Source organism: Perca fluviatilis, chromosome 12 (assembly GCF_010015445.1).
Source record: "Perca fluviatilis chromosome 12, GENO_Pfluv_1.0, whole genome shotgun sequence".
Taxonomy (NCBI): Eukaryota; Metazoa; Chordata; class Actinopteri; order Perciformes; family Percidae; genus Perca; species Perca fluviatilis.
Window position 1 is genome coordinate 6,482,547 of NC_053123.1, and position 18,854 is coordinate 6,501,400.

At 40.9% G+C, this 18,854-nt stretch overlaps 1 protein-coding gene across 1 annotated transcript in view; it reads left to right on the top strand.

Moving 5' to 3' along the window:
• tfpia (tissue factor pathway inhibitor a) overlaps nucleotides 1–18,854 on the top strand; it is a 74,298-nt gene that overhangs the window by 42,167 nt on the left and 13,277 nt on the right. Inside the window, exons 3-5 of the mRNA XM_039817848.1 lie at nucleotides 17,133–17,309; nucleotides 18,222–18,299; nucleotides 18,770–18,829. Coding sequence (XP_039673782.1) covers nucleotides 17,133–17,309; nucleotides 18,222–18,299; nucleotides 18,770–18,829 — 315 coding nt within the window. The remainder of the gene's footprint in view (nucleotides 1–17,132; nucleotides 17,310–18,221; nucleotides 18,300–18,769; nucleotides 18,830–18,854) is intronic.

An 18,854-nucleotide genomic window follows, 5' to 3' on the forward strand; every position in this document is an offset into this window, starting at 1 on the left:
ATGGATGACTCTATTGGCCATAAGAACACAAAATGTTTGTATGTTTTCTCATGGAAGGTATGAAAAAGTCTGGCTTTTGTTAAAGTTTGTAACATTTCTATAATGATGCCAACCACTGCCACTTTGTGTCCATCAACAGCCATTATTTTGCCCAGTAGAATTTGACAATAATATGTTTACTCACTCACTGTGGATTAGCTATTTGCTAAGCCTCACCCAGCTTAGTTACTGTTGCTATGCATGTCAAGCTTTGAATTCTAGTTTGGCACATATGCAGTTTACAACAGGCGTTGAAGCAAATGGAACAAAGTGGCCAAAGAGGTGAATTACAACTCCCTGCCAGTCACGTGATGCCCTCTGGCCCAAAAAGACTTTTTTTACATAGACTTACATGGCCAAAAACAGGTCCTTAAATCAGTGGATACATTTATTTATTTATTTTGCATCACAGCCCCCACGAAATGACTCGTTTCACTATCAGAATTTGATTAATTTGGTCTGATAACATTTGGAAAGTCTGCAAGAGCCGCACAATTAAATCATTTCATCCCCATTCAATGCTCAGTGCCAAACCGGAATTAGGCGGCTCGGCCAGGGTTAAGGCCGTTACACACCGGGGACGTGACTAATAAGCTAACGGGGACGCTGCTGAAAAGACAGAGTAAGTGAAGGAAGATACAGTGTGGGCATACGAGAGAGAGCAATCGGAGCAGAGGGGAGTTAACGTTTAGCGGCGAACATATCAAGTGATTGTACAGTAGCTAGAGTCTGCCGTTGGAGCACAAATAAATGCTGCAGCTCCCGGAATTAGAGAAGGTTCAATTGCTTTGAACAAAAAACAGCTTAATTTCCAAAATGTAAAAGCACTGTAGAAACCGATGTTCTGACGTCTAAAACCTAAGGTGACAGGAATCTGCAGTGTCCACATCAACATGCAGCCACTTTACGCAAACAAGTGGTAATCCCTTTATTACTGCCAATATAATATTTTATTATGCAGTTAGATTAGATAGAAGTTTATTGGAAAATAATCATCAACCATAAACAAGGCAAAACGTGTACCGTACCTCAGGGAACATGGAGGGTTGCATATGTTCCACAACAGTAGTGTGTGCATGTTTGTCAGTATCTGAGTCTGTTTGTGCTGCCTGTATGCAGGAAAGGGTGTGCATTCGATTAAGAATTGTTGTAAAATATCCTGATTTTTGGCTTTGTTTTTATAGTTCAGTTAGTTTAAAGATAAAAGTAGCTAAAAGTTTTTCCCCCCTCTAAATTCTGGATGGATGAGGGGAGGAGCTATGGCAGCGTTCCCAGGTGTTGAGTTCATAATATTGTATATGTACATCCTCTCACACCCCCCTAAAACATCACGGGTGATCTGCCTGCCAGATATGCCGTAATTCCTCAAATAAAAGTTAATTAGTTAATAAAAAGCCGGGCGTGGTCAACATGGACAGATAAAGGCCGGCCTTAAATTAAGGCCAGGGAAAAATTTGTGTGGATAATCTCCTAAGTGCCTTTCATATAATATTAAATAAAAATAAAATTCAACTTCATTGTAATATACCTTTCTACCAGTTTAATTTAACAGATTCAACAATATATTCATGTTTATTTTTCAATACAGGCAGATAGTGCGGGACAGGAAGTCGAGCACAGAAGCAAAATAGAACATCCGGTTAATTTTTTAAATAAAATACACCGTGCTCACGGCGGATCATATTTCCCTGCACTACACCTGGAAAACACAGCACAGAGCTGTTTCCCCTCTACTCCTCTGGATGGAAACTAACTGTTGTTGGGTTTGTGGTTCTATTCTACGTGAATTTGCGAGATCTCGTGGGGTCCTCGTGACTACAGCTGTCAGTCATGGCCGCAGCAGACACGCAGCGGAGCCGGTCCGTAGCCGGTCCGTAGCCGTTCTGCATCCAGTGGAAATCCGGAGTTAGTCAATGCGGCTGTATGTGTTACAGTCAGCCAAGTGTAGTTTGTAGTAACATACAGGTGCCAATAGATGGCAGTACATCCAATGTAGCAGAATGACGGGCTCGGGTGCTAGTGACGGACTTTTAAACAACAAAATGAAAAGAGTTTTAAAGTTGCGGAGGAAAACTCGGGTGAAAGGTGGAGGTGGGAGGAAACAAGTTAGCCTGGAGCTAGAAACAAATAGAGCTACCATCTGTAACGTTAATGAGATACTGGTGTGCTGCAAACCAGCAACTACTGTATGCTCTTATTGTAATCTACCAGCAATCCCGTAGTACCTGTATTTGAAATAAATACCTGGTACATTTACAGGGTTCAAACTGACACAATGGTGGTGTCTGATTCATTCCGACCCAAATTGCTTTGTCTGGCTGTTGTTGTATATGGTGATATTTTTGCTAATGTTTCTTAAAAAATAATGATCTCTGTCCACTGCAATGCTATGGCTTTTCATTTAAAACAGTTTATTTAAAACAAGTATACTTATCAAACAGATGGAATTAGAAATGAAGGCCTGCCTCTAACAAAAGCCTGCTTCAAATAAAAGCCTGGTACCTTCTGCAGTTCAGGTAAATAAAGGCCCCGGTTTTTATTTGAGGAATAGGATTGAGTTGCATCAATCAGTTACAATTAAAGCATCACTACGTAACTTTTCCCGCTCCAGTCCCCCTACAGGTTCGAAGCGGAATTGCCCATTACATTACATTGTCCAGTTCATTCGAACTACAGATCCGCTACCCGATCTGGCAAACTTATATATAAACTTATTATATCTGGCAAGCATAATGTAATGTAATGGACAATTCCGCTTCTAACCTATAGGGGGACCGGAGCGGGAAAAGTTACGTAGTGATGCTTTAAGGTGGTGATATGTGTGTAGTGTCTTCATTTGTTACATCAAACATTGTCATAAAACGCTGATGTGTTACTCAGACAACTGCCTTTTCAGCAGCAGCTATTTTGGACCAATTGATTGAGTGAAAGATCAATTGATTGTAAAGGAGGCATATATATATATATATATATATGAACATACAAACACAAGACATGTTCCTTTTTTGTCAAATGGAAAACGTAACCCGAACATCATCATTGCTGTAGCGCTACTCTTCACCTTCATGCAGAACACAACTGAATGCCTCAATTAAGTTCAAGCATGTTATGTGGCCGCTGGCAAGTTTTCTCCTTGTGTGCATGGCTCAGGTTAATGGATACACACACAGAAAAGAGAGGTCCTGGTCAACTGAGGATGACCGACAGTAGAGGGTACACATGTTGTTTGAGCCCTTTGCTGCATCGTAGCTAATCAAATGTTGGTAAAAGCATGGTGATACCTGCTAAGTGCAGTCTTCGCAATCGGGGATACATTGTGTCACTCATCGTGCTGCACTTAGCTTTTGTGAGATGTTGGTAATATATTATAGCACTGCTGCTCTTGAAAAGCAATCCAAGCAGCAACAATTAGATCTTTCACCCATGGGAGTTGAATCTATCAACAGCAAGATGAGTTGTTCTGTGCTGGTTTGGTTCAAAAGCACTTCAGGTTGAGTGGAACGGTGCTGTTATGAAGCTCAGCGCAAATTCTTTCAGGAAGACGTCATTAACCCAATCCCTACTCATTCTTAAATCAAATCAGCTGTTCAAGAAGTGACGCTGTCAGTTAAACCAATCAGACTTGGCCACGAGATTCAAGGGCCAATCACAGCCTTACAACTCTGCTTTAAATCTTTTCTCTACTTGTGCTGTCAGCTGTCGTTTCAGGCAAAAGCGCTCGACCCTCCTCCTCCCGCCGCCTGCCCGGGTTTCGGTGTGCCCGGCTGACCCGTTGCCTCTTCGGTCCGGTCTCTGGTCTCTTCGCCGCCGCCACCAGTATCTGAACTCCATCGGGGGGTTATGTTCCTATTCCCTACCCCTTTAAGAAGATTATTAATTCGATGGAGTCCAATCTCCAAAAGATATTGTACATTCAATATCAAACAGTTGTCCAATAAATATCTTTGCATATCTGCAAACGAAGTCTGCAAACGATTGAAATATGTGTGTGATGACACAAAAAGGCAGAAGAACAACTTTCTTTCTTAGATAACCGCTGTGACCGAAAAGTAATGCACTGTAATTCGTAATTATTCCACGTATTTATTGCCATGTGCACCACATTGACTGCTACTGTATAAGACTGCTCTAGTCCATGTGTCCCGGCGAAAACACAAGCCTTTCACCCAGGAAACCGGTGTTCGTGACCCGGGAGTAATACTTAAAGTGATGGTTCAGAGTAATTTACCCTAGGGTCCTTTGCACCACGACCTCGAGCCAAACACCCCCCCAGAAGATTTTTTCACCTGGGTCTAACATTGGGCGAGTTAGCGTAGAGTAGCGTTAGCTGCTGAATAGCTTAGCGCGGGGCTAATGGACCCACTTTTGTATCTCTTAAATGACTAATAATGCCCGAAATGATACCAAAGGTCTACACTAGTACATATAGGTTATGTACTCATAAAACGATGGATTGGAAAGTTTGTAAGTACACCAGAAGTTTATGTAAATAACACTTGCCTGCTGGCTTCTGCTCTCTGCTGCTGTTGTTGCTGCTGTGAGTCTGACTGCAGGTAGCAGCAGCAGCAGCAGAGAGCAGAAGAGAGCAGGCAAGTGTTCATAAACTTCTGGTTTATATAGTCTCCGCGCTAAGCTATTCAGCGGCTAACGCTACTCTAGCTAACTCGCCCAATGTTAGACCCAGGTGAAAAAAGCTTCTGGGGGGGTGTTTGGCTCGAGGTCGTGGTGCAAAGGACCCTAGGGTAAATTACTCCGAACCATCACTTTAAGGGGGCCTTAACCCAAACCACGATCTTTTTTCTAATCTCAACTAGTCGTTTTGGCACCTAAACTCAACTGTCGTCACCATATGATGCTTACTTTTTGTCGGCCAAACTCAACTGCAATGGCCTCTGAAACAACCGGCACCTCACGGTGACCTGATAGTAACATTTTCTCGGCTAACTTTAACTGTAAAGACCGCTAAAGTTGACCGGTTGTCACGTGACCGCCCCCGCCCCCCCCAGCGGTTGCCTAATTTCGTAGGATATCATAATGGTTTGGTGTGCATACGTTTTTGTACGTTTTCATACGATATTATACGAACCCGTTAACAGGAATGCGTTGTATCTGTCATATAGCAAGAAAACGACACACCTTTAATAAATAAGCTTGTCTGTTCAACGTGAAATATGCCCTCGCATGAAAGCAATGACTCATCGATCAAAGTATTTAGATGGCGTGTTATTCTGTGTTGTGACTAAGTGCTTTCTCCCACTGGTATGGAATAACCTTCACCTTCTTATTGCATGCCACGGGATGCATAATGCAGTCAGACAAGAGGATCAGGCATGAATTTGGATCCTGCAGGCATCGCCGTATGCAGTAGGTGCCTCCATTCTATGTCCCGTCGACAGTCTCCACACAAACAACTCTGCACTGTAAAGACAAAACCTGGAGGTGTGGAATTTTAGGCTCCAGCTGATCCAAAGGTGACATCAAATAAAATAGCTTGGACAGAAATATGAAGGTGACTGTCGGATCTTAAATCTGGTCTGAGTGTACAGTCTTACTCAAGAGTAAGAAACCTGCTGCTTTTTGATCATAAAGAAAACGACACTGCATTAAACAGAGCTATAAAACTTTTTTAAAAGTATTTGTTCCATGGCATTTAAAGGGCAGTTTTTACAGCAGTTTTTATTAGTTCTCGGTTGAACAAAAAAAGCAGGTAACGTTTGCAGCACGGCATAACACCTAGCAGTGTTTGGCTTTATCTAAACTGAACACACTTCCATGTGTGTATCCATTTTTACTGTGCTCGGTGGTGACTTTAGCTCACTGGCCAAAGTCAACACAAGAGTGGAAAGAAATAAACTGTCTAAATTCCTTACAACGTGATAATTCTAGGCAGGTTTTGGCTACTGTTGCGCTGTAGTGAGTTCACAATGAAAAAGTGTTTTTTGACGAGTCTGTCCTTGATTGTGACATGGGATAAGCTTCACACATTCCTGTTCCCAACGATTAGTAATTAAATTAAAATTTATAATTAAATAATTAGTAATTAGGGACTCGATGATGTTTTAAGCCCCCAATGTCTCCTTCCAGGCAACGCTGCAACTGTTGACTTCATAACACCTAACCCCAAATTTGACCCATTTTCAAAATGTTTCTATATCAGAAATTTGGGTTTCTTTCAACCAAATTGTCAAAAAATAACTTGGATAGTTCCATACAACCATTACTCTTCACAAGTAAAATAAAAGATCAGCTCAGTACTTTCATTGAATTTGGGTGTTTTATTCAATTTTATAGCATTTGGAGGAAAAAAAATGATAAAAGAATATTGAAAAGAGTGACAAAAAAGGTCGGCAATAGCTTCAAAAACGTGGGGGAAAAACAACAAAATAACGTCAAAAAAAGCGCAGGAAAAATGTGACAAAAACATTGGTAAGAAGTGACAAAAAACTTTGGGGAAAAGGTCGAAAGTGACGTAAATTTAGACCCAGAAAAATAAAAATTTGCACGGTCGACGGGAAGACAACACAAGGGTTAACCCTAACCCTAACCATTGCCTAATCAACTTCAAGGCAGCGCTGCAACCGTTGACTTCAAGGCATGTAACCCCAACCGGCTCGTCAGACACCGCCTACCAAGAGCCTGGGTCTGTCCGAGGTTTCTTCCCAAGAGGGAGTTTTTCCTCGCCACTGTCGCACTGCTTGCTCTTGAGGGAATTACTGGAATTGTTGGAATTGTTGGGGCTTTGTAAATTATAGAGTGTGGTCTAGACCTACTCTATCTGTAAAGTGTCTCGAGATAACTTATGTTATGATTTGATACTATAAATAAAATTGAATTGAATTGAATTGAATGTAACCCTAACCTTAACCCTAACCATAACAATAACCATTGCCTAATCCTAGTGCCGCTGGGGGCTTAAAACACCGATAAATGTTATTAGGAGTGCACGATATATTGACTCAATATCATTTTTGCAATATCACGTTGTGCAATATTACTGTAAACAATGTCCCGAAAAGTAGGCAACATTCCGTTTATCTTGTAAAGAGATGCGCTGGTGGCTGTGTGTTGTGATCAATTTAGAGCCCGCATATTTCATTGGCCAAAAATTTAACAATTTAAAACGATGGAAAAAGCAAAAACAAACTGTGAAAAAAAGGTTGACGGGAAGACAACACAAGGGTTAAACAAAGCCTTGTGTTGTACGAAAAAACCTGTTGTTTTGATATTCTGTTCTATATATGTTTAAGGATATCGAAATGAATACCTCAAGGAGACACACAATATGTTTTGGTAAGAAGCACTGAATGTAAACATACAGTTAATAACATATAAGTTTCGCTTGTTTACAAGAAAACTACACCAGGCACCTTTAAGTACTCTTGAAACAGCCAGTATATGCATACTAAAAATTGCTTGATTTCGGAATTTGCACTCAATTGACATTATTGTCCCACAATGCAATGCACAGGGAAATTCAAACAGCTTGTAGATGGTGGTGAGAACATGCTCCCGGGAATGGTGCTGGGGCAAAATGCAGAAGCGTGGGGCGTTTTTTTTAATAATCGTATGCGCCCGGTGAGAAACTTTCATGGGAATGAATAGGGTGCCCTCTCTATGCGCAGTATATCCACTTCTCCTTAATACATCCATGGTGTGGTACAGCTACAGGAAGATCTCGGAAAACAAAATAAAAAAGAAACTTAACTGTTAAATCTTGAGAAAGACATTTTTCTTTCTTGCTGTTAAGTTTAAATGATGTCTCTCCAAAGTCGCATATTATCATTGCCTGTTAGCGCAAAGTGTCATAGTTTATTGGATACTTACTACAAAAACAGTACACTACAAAGATTAGTATGTTAATACACACAATCAGTATGCAGTTTATGGACACAGCTATATTTTTTTTTAATAAATAACAGACATGACTGAGATCGCTGCAAACAAATGAAGCTGTTAGTGAGAAAATTAGTTAGCCTTGAGCTCCACTGCAGTCAAATGAATGTCACACTGATCTTCTCTGGCTTATTAAGTCTAATGTCTTTGACAATTAATTTAAGATAAAACCTAATCTACAACAGTCTTTTAATTTCCACTGATTGTGACAGATTTTATGATGTTGAGTGTTTCTTTATACGCAGTAAATGCATGCATTGGGTTATTACCTCTGTGATTCACTAACAAGAAGAAGAAGGACTTTCTTCTTAGAAGGACTTTATTTAAGACCTGCCGACATTTGAAAATGTCATCACGCTCACAGGAAGCAGATTGCAAGGGCCAATGTTGTCATCCAATCAGGGACCTTTTAACTCCACAAACAGCACACATTACAAGAAGTGCTAGTTGACACAATCTTATTTGAATGATTCGTTAAACCGTTCCAGTATTTCTCACACGTCATTCCACAGCCACGGAACGCTTAACAAGACTGTTCTCGTAAAGGTCACAAACCAATGTGAGGAACATTCTGTCTGGGAAACTTTTGCTCTCCAGCCCTGATGTGTTTTTTTTACTGAAAACCCAACGAGTCTCAAACATTGTGTGCCAAAGTCTCTCTTTGGTCTGCTGTCCCTTTTATAGTTCTGCTTGAAGAGGTCAGAGACACAAACACTGTGTTTCTCTGTGACAGTTGCACTTTTTTGGGTCCTTAGCTCAGGGCTTATGCTCAGTCTGTGAGCGCAGACATTGTTAAAAAAAAAAAAAAAAGTAAGCAAAGGGAAAGGACAGCACAAACAACACAATGTTGCTTTAGGTGGCAGAACTTTGCAGATTGTGGCTGGATTGGGAAAATGTGAGCCTAGTTTGTAACTTCAACTTCAACTTAGGTTTATTTAAAATGACATCACCGAGACAGTCTCTGTACAAGTGAGTAAAAAAACAATAGAAAACGTGGCTGGGTTGGATCGGTGGGTAGAGCAGGCGCACGTATACTTATAGGTTGATGCCTCGACGCAGAGGTCCAGGGTTCGACTCCGACCTGTGACGATTTCCTGCATGTCGTCTCCCTCTCTGTCTCCTTTCTCACCTAGCTGTCCTATCAAATAAAGGCGCAAAAAGCCCAAAAAATACGGAACGCCCCGGGCATAGCATAGATGACGTAGTATTAAGAGAGACAATGGTAGCGAGTAGTATGAAAGACTGACTTTCACCCAGGAGACAGGGGTTTGTGTCCCGTGTGTCACTGAAATGTAACCCATTTTGTAACCCCACCCACGTCACGTTCTTGTGCCGCATGTCAGTTTAAACGTACGTCCCGACCCAGACCGCCAAACAGTGAGAGTCTCAACCAATCGTGTCTAAATATGACGGTAAATGGCTGGACGCTAAAGGAGACTTTTTGTATCGGTAACATACGCCAAAGGCACCTGACCAAGCTCCTTGTTGACGCGATGGGAGTGAGAATGTGTTGAGCCTACTTGGGGTAACAGTCAGCGATTGGAATTAGGAGAGATCATGGTGACGAGAAAAAAAAGAGATGTGTTTTCAGCCTGAATTTGAAAGTATCAACAGAGCTTGCCTCCTGGATGTGCAGTGGGAGATAATTCCAGAGAAGGGGAGCTCGGATGGGCAAAGGCTCGACCGCCAAAAGAGTTCTTATTGAAACTAGGAAATTTAAGTAACTGGCATCAAGGGAACGTAAAAGGCGTGATGGAGTACATGTGGAAATAAAGCTGGAGATATATGAGGGAGTCAGACCATTTACAGCCTTATAAGAAGGGGGATTTTGAAATCAGCTCTTGTGTGAACCGGTAGCCAATGCAGAGACATAAATACCAATGTTATATGATCAAACTTCTTGGATCTTGTGAGGACTCTGGTAGCTGTGTTGTGGACAAATTGGAGATTTTTTATTGATGCTTTTGGTAGGCCAGAGAAAACATAGACAGACAGAAACATAGATTGATTTTTATTGTAATAGACCTTTTTCACAGCAGACATGTTGACATGTCATAGTAGGAAAAGCACAAGTGTATTCAAAACCATTACTGATGGCTGCATTCCACTTAGGAGAGGTCCTGGTATTGTGCATGCTGACTCACTGAAATATCTTACTGGGACACTTGATGGAACTGAGCCATCGTTAAGGTTATCAATTTCAGCTGTGCTTTTCCTACTATGACAAGTCAAAATGGCTGCTGTGAAAAAGGTCCATGGCATACATTTACAAGTAAAGCTGCTAGCAGAAATGCTGCCAAGCATTCGGCCCGTTCCCAACAGGCACGTTTTCAACAGGCCCTGCACTAGTACACTGTAAACAAAAGAAGCTTTTTTCATGAGATAAAAAACTCATATTTCTCTCCTCGGAGCTCAGCCTGTAAACATGGATCTTTAACCCTCTGTCACATTTGTGCTCTAATCCCACCAGATGTATGTATGTACTGTATCACTTTCCAATTTGCAAACAACAACACCATAACAAAGCATTTAGACATGGAATAGTTCTTTATATGGAGATATGGATAGGCTGACGTTGCTGCTGAGATCAGTGTCTTTCTATGCCAGGGGTCTTTTTTAAGCCAAGGACCCCTTAGCTAAAAGATAGATGGATCAGGGACCCCATATTACATATATTGTAACAAAATGAAGTTGCACATAAAACTGGGCCTACAATAATGTGTAGGATGGCCTAAAGCCTTTATACATACCTTTTAATGGTGCATACAATACTAAGCTATTAAAATAATAATGATTGATATATACATCATGTTTTAAAGTTAAACATACATGTAGCACAGTGAATCCTTAAGCTTAGTATGTGTGGATGGCTAACTTACCTACAGGCCAGTAAGATAAGATTATATAAGATAACACTTTATTGTCTGTTCACACAGAACATTTTCACACACACACACACACACACACACACACACACACACACACAGTAAGCCTGTCATCAATGCGCACAAAAATCAGAAATAGGCCGATTTATCTTTCCTCATAATATGTTGGACTCATGTTTATGTATATTTTCATACATATTAACTTTTTAAACATTAACTTTGGGGCCCCTTGCAGTAACTCTGAGGACCCCCTAAGGGTCCCGGACCCCCTATTGAAGATCTCTGTTCTATGGGATTGCATTATGTCTGTCTCCACCCAGTGGCAGCTGTTATTTTTCACGCCTGAGTTCATTTATTAAAATTTCTATTCCATTAGTGATCAGTCATGTTTTGTTTTTTTCCTGCATGAGGCCTGGCCAAAAAGGTGTCAGCATTTTTAGAGGCAGAAACAATAAAAAAACCTTTCAAAATATGTTGAGATGTATTGAAGAAAACTGAAGGAAGAAAATAGGCAGGGGGAAAGATTGAGCCAGTGAGAGATAAGGGAGGCATGGGCTGAGACAAAGTATAGTCTAGACATGTTCAGTGTGCAATATATTCACTGTACATTGTCCTAAAATCTTATCTTTCTAGGTTTGACACAAATATGAAAGCAACTGTGAAAACATGCATTGTTTCATACACAAACCAGGCTCTCCCCCTCACAGTCATCTGAGCCTCTTAAATGTTGAAAACTGTTTGGCTGAAATATTGAGGTTCTCCCTGGAGAGCAGCCAAAACTCTCTGCAACGATGGGCCGTGTGATTCACACCCAGCGCATAAAAGAAAGAAGAGCTGACCGATAATTCTCCTCAAAACAAAAATCACCTCTTCCACCTTCACAGAACAGCGTTGATAGGGAATTGTGTTTCTGAATTATTCATTACCGCATTGCTCTAGAGAAAGTGCTAGAGTACCCTTTGACACATCTCGTTGGCCATGCATTTAAGTCAAAGTCACCTCCTAAAATGTATTTAGATGTCACAATGATGGCCTTCCAATCATGGTCACCCTTCAGTAGAGTGTGGTTATTCAAATACCAGAAAACAGATGAACCAGATAGTGAGTGTGTAGCTGGTGTAAGGCGTCCTCTGGCAGCTGTTGGGACACGTTGTGTTTAGTCAGAGGTCTCAGCGGAGTTCTAATTTAGCCTCTAACAAGGCTAATACTTTTTGTTAGCTTGTTAACCAGTAAATTACAATCAGCAAATTTTTTTTTTATCTTCACTCTTTCTAAACCATGATGGCTGCATATCTTATAGAAGCTGGTGGATAACAAGTTACAGCTTAATGCTAATGTTTGACATCTTTGTAAATATGCTTCTCTGTGGAGTACAACCTTGCCAGACCTATCGTCACAGCGCTGCAGAGGAAGGTCTGGCGTGTGCGTTTGGTGTGGTGTAGTCTCGCATGGCAAAATAATTGTTTTTATCGATTCCATTGCTTTTGTGATCGTTAGGAACGCAATTCAAAGTCCAATTAATTGCACAGCCCTATTCAGGACCCAAGAACGTGCAGTGTTGAGTGTGAAGTTGTTTAGATGAGCGGTTCTCCAGAAAGCTGCAAGCAGCAATACTGCCAAGCATTCGGCCAGTTCCCAACAGGCACGTTTTCAACGGGTGCTGCACTAATTACTGTAAACATAGTCTCGCATTGCCAGACCTTCCTCTACAGTGCTTCGGAGGAGGGTCTGGCTAGTCCACACAGCATTCCGGGATGGGAGAAAAACGTGCTCTGGTTTATTGGCATTTCTTTAAACTACTGTACTACTTTGCCTACACTGCTATGCCCTGCAGTGCCATGCTACGCCCTGCAGTGGCCTGCTACACCCTGCTATGCCCTGCAGTGCCCTGCTACGCCCTGCTATGCCCTGCAGTGCCCTGCTACGCCCTGCTATGCCCTGCAGTGGCCTGCTACAACCTGCTACGCCCTGCAGTGCCCTGCTACGCCATGACCTACTACAACTACTATTTCTAGTAATAGTTCCATTTTCTTTATTGTGACTATAATTGCCACTGTTCATCATAACCCCAACCGGGACTGTCACCACTCAAGATTTCTCCCTAAAAGGGAGTTTTTCCTCGCCACATGCTTGCTCTTGGGGGAATTACTGGAATTGTTGGGTCTTTGTAAATTATAGAGTGGTCTAGACCTACTCTATCTGTGAAATGTCTTGAGATAACTCTTTTTATTATGTGATACTATAAATCAAATTTAATTTAATTTAATTGAAAACGAACCAATCACAATCATCTTGGGCGGTGCTAAGCGCAGGAAGGAGCCACAGTGCCGCTGCAAAATAGCCTTGGGAAGGAACTTGTTTTGGTGGAACATGTGAACCTTAAAAAGTTGTTTTAGTCGTGCAACAGAAAACTCAGATTGGACAGGCAGTCTAGCTAGCTGTCTGGATTTACCCTGCAGAGATCTGAGGAGCAGTTAACCATAGTCCTCACAAATCCACCGGAGTTTAAAATGCCAACACAAAGAAAGAGGAAGGTGTGGGACATCTGGCTGAAAAGAGTGACATCCGGCGGAATTTCCGGGGGCACCGGAGCAATCCCGGAAGTGGAACATCGTGGATATAGACTAGGTGTGTAACATACAACCCATTACAGTACACTTTCCATGGTGGGATACACACACTCTACTCTGCTGTCACGGCTTGTCAGGTTGCACCTGTCTGGGTTGACAATGCCAATAAAGGGTGTTTGAAAGTGAGCCAGTCCACTGAAAGTGATGCATTTCACACCATGGTTGTGATTGTGTCACAGACTCAAATCAAGCATGAGCCTGTCACTAGCTTGTATATTGTTTTTAGGTTTGGTGACGGCTTTCAGATACACAGCAGGGTTCCTGACAACCCTGCACGACAACCCTGCTGTCGAGTTCTCCACGCTGCAGAAGGCGAGGGCATTTGAAGTTACAGATTTCAGATTAAAGAGAGTCTGAATCCAGTTTGTATGACAGATTTGAAGTACAAATAATCTCTCACTTTTACATTTCCCTTCCAAATGTGCCTACAGCTTGGCGTGTCATATGATAGCAAATGCTATCAAGTAAACACAGACAAACAGGAAACGAGAATGTAGTATTGTACTACAACAACACACTGTACATCAACCTTAAACAATGAAAGATGCAGAATTGAGATCAGAGCTGCCCTGATGCCAATACTCCAATAAGACATATACTTTGTATCAAATTAGACCACACTAGAAAGAATGTAGCCTTAACTAGACAGTAAATGAGCAGTTATAACCTTATTAGACACCATACACCTAAATGATGCTGTATTTAGTTAATTATAGGATATATTAAGCTTGACTTTGTATCAAATTAACACAAAACTAGAAAAATTTGATCTTTAGACAGAAAAAGAACACAGTTATACCCTGATTACATGGAGGCTAATAACGTTAGACACCATACAGCTAAATTAAGCTGTAATTAGAAACTGTATATATTGCCATATTAAACCCAAAATATACCATACTTAGTCACTGTTACACCAAATTACACTCTAATTAGTAGCCAAATATCAGGCATAGCCTTTTATTGTCATTTGTTGCTTATTTATGTATATACTGTATAGAAAACTACCATTACACTAATGTCAAACCATGTCGAGTCACCTCTGGTCGTTCCTTCACAAAGTCCCTCATAGCCTGGGTGCTCTGCAGAGTCCAGTGGTGTTTGTAGGTGGTGAATAGCCTTATTAATAGGATACTATATATACTTAATACATGCTTCATCGATGCTCTTGAAGGGTAACGGTAAAGGGTGTTGTCAGACACTTAGAATATTAATCTGAGCCTGTCAGTGGCAAAACGAGCGCTTTTGTGAAGGTAAATACAAGCTGGGCAATTGTCCTATTAACTTACATTGTAGCTTGTTTCTCCAGTGCTGACTGCAGCGATCTCGTTTAATACTGGACCAATTTTAAAGATTGTTGTTCCCATCAGTCACTTAGACACAAAAACATGGGAAAATAGGGTCCAGGTTGAAAAAAAAAACAGTAGTTACCCTTTAGAACATTTAATGCATGTCACTATCCGACCACAGTAACATGAAAGCTGCCGGCACATTGCATCTTTATTTCCCAGTTACATCCTTATTTATGGGTAATTAGCGACATATTAGACCAGAACAGTACCATAATCTGTTTGATCTTATTAGCCTTTATTAGAAGGTGATTTGTAACAAATTACAATTATTCTACCATTGATTCATTACTATTAGCTAACTATTTTAACCATTTAACCAACCACCAACCTACTTTTAGCTAATCATTTGAACTGTTTAGTCATTTTTCTTAACTAGTTATTTATAGTTATACTTCATTACATTTAGCTTAACTTCTGTTCTCGCTTGTTGGCTAGTTTTCACACGCTCTTACATAACTGCAACATGTCGTGTTCAGGCATTAGTTGATTGTTTTGATATTTATTTAATTAGGCTAAATTAAGCTTCTGTACAATTGTTTGCACGTCCCCTTCTTGCAACTGCAGAAGTCCCCCTGGCTGGGAATTGCTGATACAGTATATGCTGAGTGCTAAGAAGTGAAACATGGGGAGTGAGAGCTGAGGTAAAGAGATATGACATAAAAAAAAAGCAGAGAAGGAAGACTTGACAGAGGTGGTGATGTGGTTCACTGGGGAACATAAGGAAGTTCTTGCTGGAAGTGTTGACTTTTCAGCTTTCGGAGGAAGGTTGGGAGTGAATCTGAAACCTGACTGGAATGGAAATGTCACTGGAACCCGGGGGGGAGATAGGTACGGGGCGAGCTGTGACCGAGTGGCCAGTGATTGCAAAGTGTGTCATGGCCTGCGGTTCATTTATTGGACCTATTTCCTGTACACACGCTTTGAGTAGCTATATCTTCCCTCACTATGTGCTTATTTAGGTATTTTCTTGCTTTTGAATGTATCATTCACTGCTCAAGGCCTTGCCTCATACATATATAAGCAAAAAGCTTGTCAATGGCTGACCCTGAAAACTCAATCGATGCAGTGTGTGTAGTAATCCTCGTTCCTATTTTACTGTCTAAACAAAGTCGATTTCAGAGACATTGGAGCTTATGTTCAGAACAAAAACGACATATATAACGTTGATCAATGCAAGCTAGTGAAGATGACTCACAGATGTGCAATGTGGGATGTTGAAGGGCACTTCTGTCTTAAATTTGTATGTTCAATAACTCAGTCGCAATGTGTAGAAAAACTGTGCACTGGGAGAAAAGAGAAACAAAGAAATTTCACACACACTTACTATTTATTTATTAAGAAACAGAAATCTGTGACCCGACAGCCGGCTAGAAATAGGCAATGCAGTAACAGAATCTTGATTCATATTTGATCAGAGGTGCCTACGGTTTGACAGTTTGTTCGCAGTGATTGACATTGCGTTTGAGACTCCTCGGCTCTGATTGTTTTAGTTTTTTCTCCTAGGGGTGGAATCTTGCAAATGCCATTAGGTTCACTATGAGGAGGCAGAAAAACATGATTTTTTTTCACAGATTATCCGTCTCAATCAGGATATAGGGACAATTTTAGCAAATATGACAAGAACTTATATACTGAACCTTTAATGGAGTCTTTCCCTAGGGTGTTTTCAAATGCAGTATATTCCTTTTTAAATGAACCAAACTTAGTCATCTTAAAGTGGACCAACAAAGAAAATGGACTCAATTATGTTTGCATTATCAGTTCACTTGAAAGAGGACTCAGTTCTCTCTTTGGTCCAGTTCAGCTCTGATGGAGACTCAGGGCTATGATAGATTGGCAAAAGGCAAAACCAACCTGAAGCCTGTTGTGTTCACACTGCGCAGGTGAAAAGAACCTCAACGCAGACTTCAAGCAAACCGTACTTAGACCACCTACCAAGGGGGTCTGATTCCAATTGGGGGGGGTAATATTTAGCCTCAACCCCTCTGGTCCCCCTAACTTTGGCAAACATTTTCATATTTTTTTAACACCACCTTTATCCTCAAAGAGGGGATATTATTCATTTGCAGTGATAAATAACATGTAGGTTAACACTGAATGAGAATTCTTGTGTGTATTGTTAGATGTGTATCGTTATGTAGAACCAAACCTAAATAGAACCAAAATGGAGGGTTGTGCTTAATATATTTGGCACCCCTAAAATCACATGTGGCTCCAGTCTGGCCCCTCCATTTGACACGGTCTAGAACCACCACCGGGTGCAAACAATGCTGACTAATAGGTTAATGTGAAAACGTTTTCCAACAGTTGTTCTCTCCCTTTCTCTTCCCTAGATGACAAGAACCCGTGTCACTTAGGCGAGGCTCCTGGCCCCTGCCGAGGACTGTTGACGCGCTACTTCTTTAACAGCGACAGTCAGCAGTGCAAGCATTTCTTCTACGGCGGCTGCTTTGGCAATGCCAACAATTTCAGGAGCATGGCGGCGTGCCAGGCCAAATGTCAGAACCCAGGTAGGTCAGGTTGAACTTTTGTCCTTTTACAGTGAAGACTGGCTAACACCCACGCAATCCAGACAGCCGCAAATTCTATTCAAGACCACTAATAACGTCTGAATGGGTTTTGTGTTCAGCAGCTATGAAGGCGCCAAAGATGTCGTCATTTGGTGGAAAATGGACTGTATTTAAAAAAAGAAACCCATTATTTGAAGGCCTTATACTGTGAGAGAAAACACATCTACACTTCAGACTAACAATTCAGCTGTACATGAACCGATATGTTCGCTTTTTAAATTTGGACAAATGGAAATAATGACTTCTCCTGCCTTCGCTTGAAAGCCTTATGCAAGATGTGATCTGTACATACTTCTGGGTTCATGGACGGCCAGATCACAGCTGCTGCACAACAAATGCAAACACGTTTCAGAGTGGTGACATAATCAAAGCAGTTCCACCTCAGAAAATTAACTTTTTGATGAATTTTAGCTGACCATGAAATCACATTCCACCTTGATTTTGCATTTAATTCGTTTCAAAGTGACCGAAGCACACTCAATTATGGCAGACTTAGGCACGACTTACAAGTCATTTAGATATTGAAATTGTCAAAGAAAATAACGAGGAAGTCCCTCGACTGTGACCAATTCTGCAGGCAGCCCATGTTGTACTGAAAATCAATTGGAAAAGCTTATTTTTTTAATTTCAGATAGATGACTCTGTCTGGTTTCATTAGGAGACTATATAGTTTGCAGACCAACACCCCTTCTAGTCTGATACTAAAGAAATTAAACTTACTTTAATTATGATTGATCGTTGTTAATGAGATCTGTTCTAAATATGGACATATGCATTCCTTGGATTTATGTTCTGTGGATAGCAGTGGAGACACACCAGTCTCAGATGTGTGTTTTTTTTTTGTCAATATAGCAAAACCCACTGAGGCACCAGAAGTCAACACACAGTCTGCTAGAAAATCCGGTGTTGTGCAGCCAACCACGTTAACTGGTAAGTTGTACGCCACACTCCACTTCAAGTATAACATGTTAAAGTTTGTTGTTCTTGTCTAAAAACAAAAAGTAACTGCTAAGACATCATTCTAATAACTCAAATCAACCCCTTTCAGTGAGATAAATGTATGTGTGCTCAAGTTAATCCCTCAAACACACAGTAAAATATGTCTTCAGTTTTGCAATCATGTCTAACTCAGGTTTGGTTTTTTTTTTTTTGCTTACACGTAGAATGTGCAGTCCAATTACTTTTTGAAGGAATGGTTCAACATTTTGGGACATACAATTTTTGTAAATTTTTTTTGTTTTTTGGAGTGAGATGAGAAGTTTTGCACCACTATTAGACATGAGAGTCATATCTTTCTTCTCATCGCACTCTGGGAAAAGAAAGCAATTAAGCGTGTTGAAAAAAAAGTTGAACTATTCCCTAAAATGACTGATCCCTTGACATATGTGTTTGTTTCTCAGGGGAGTTGACTGTAAAAGAACCTCAGGTGCAAGCAAGTGTCGCTAATGGAGCGCGAAAAGGTAAGAAAGTATGGACGTTAATATA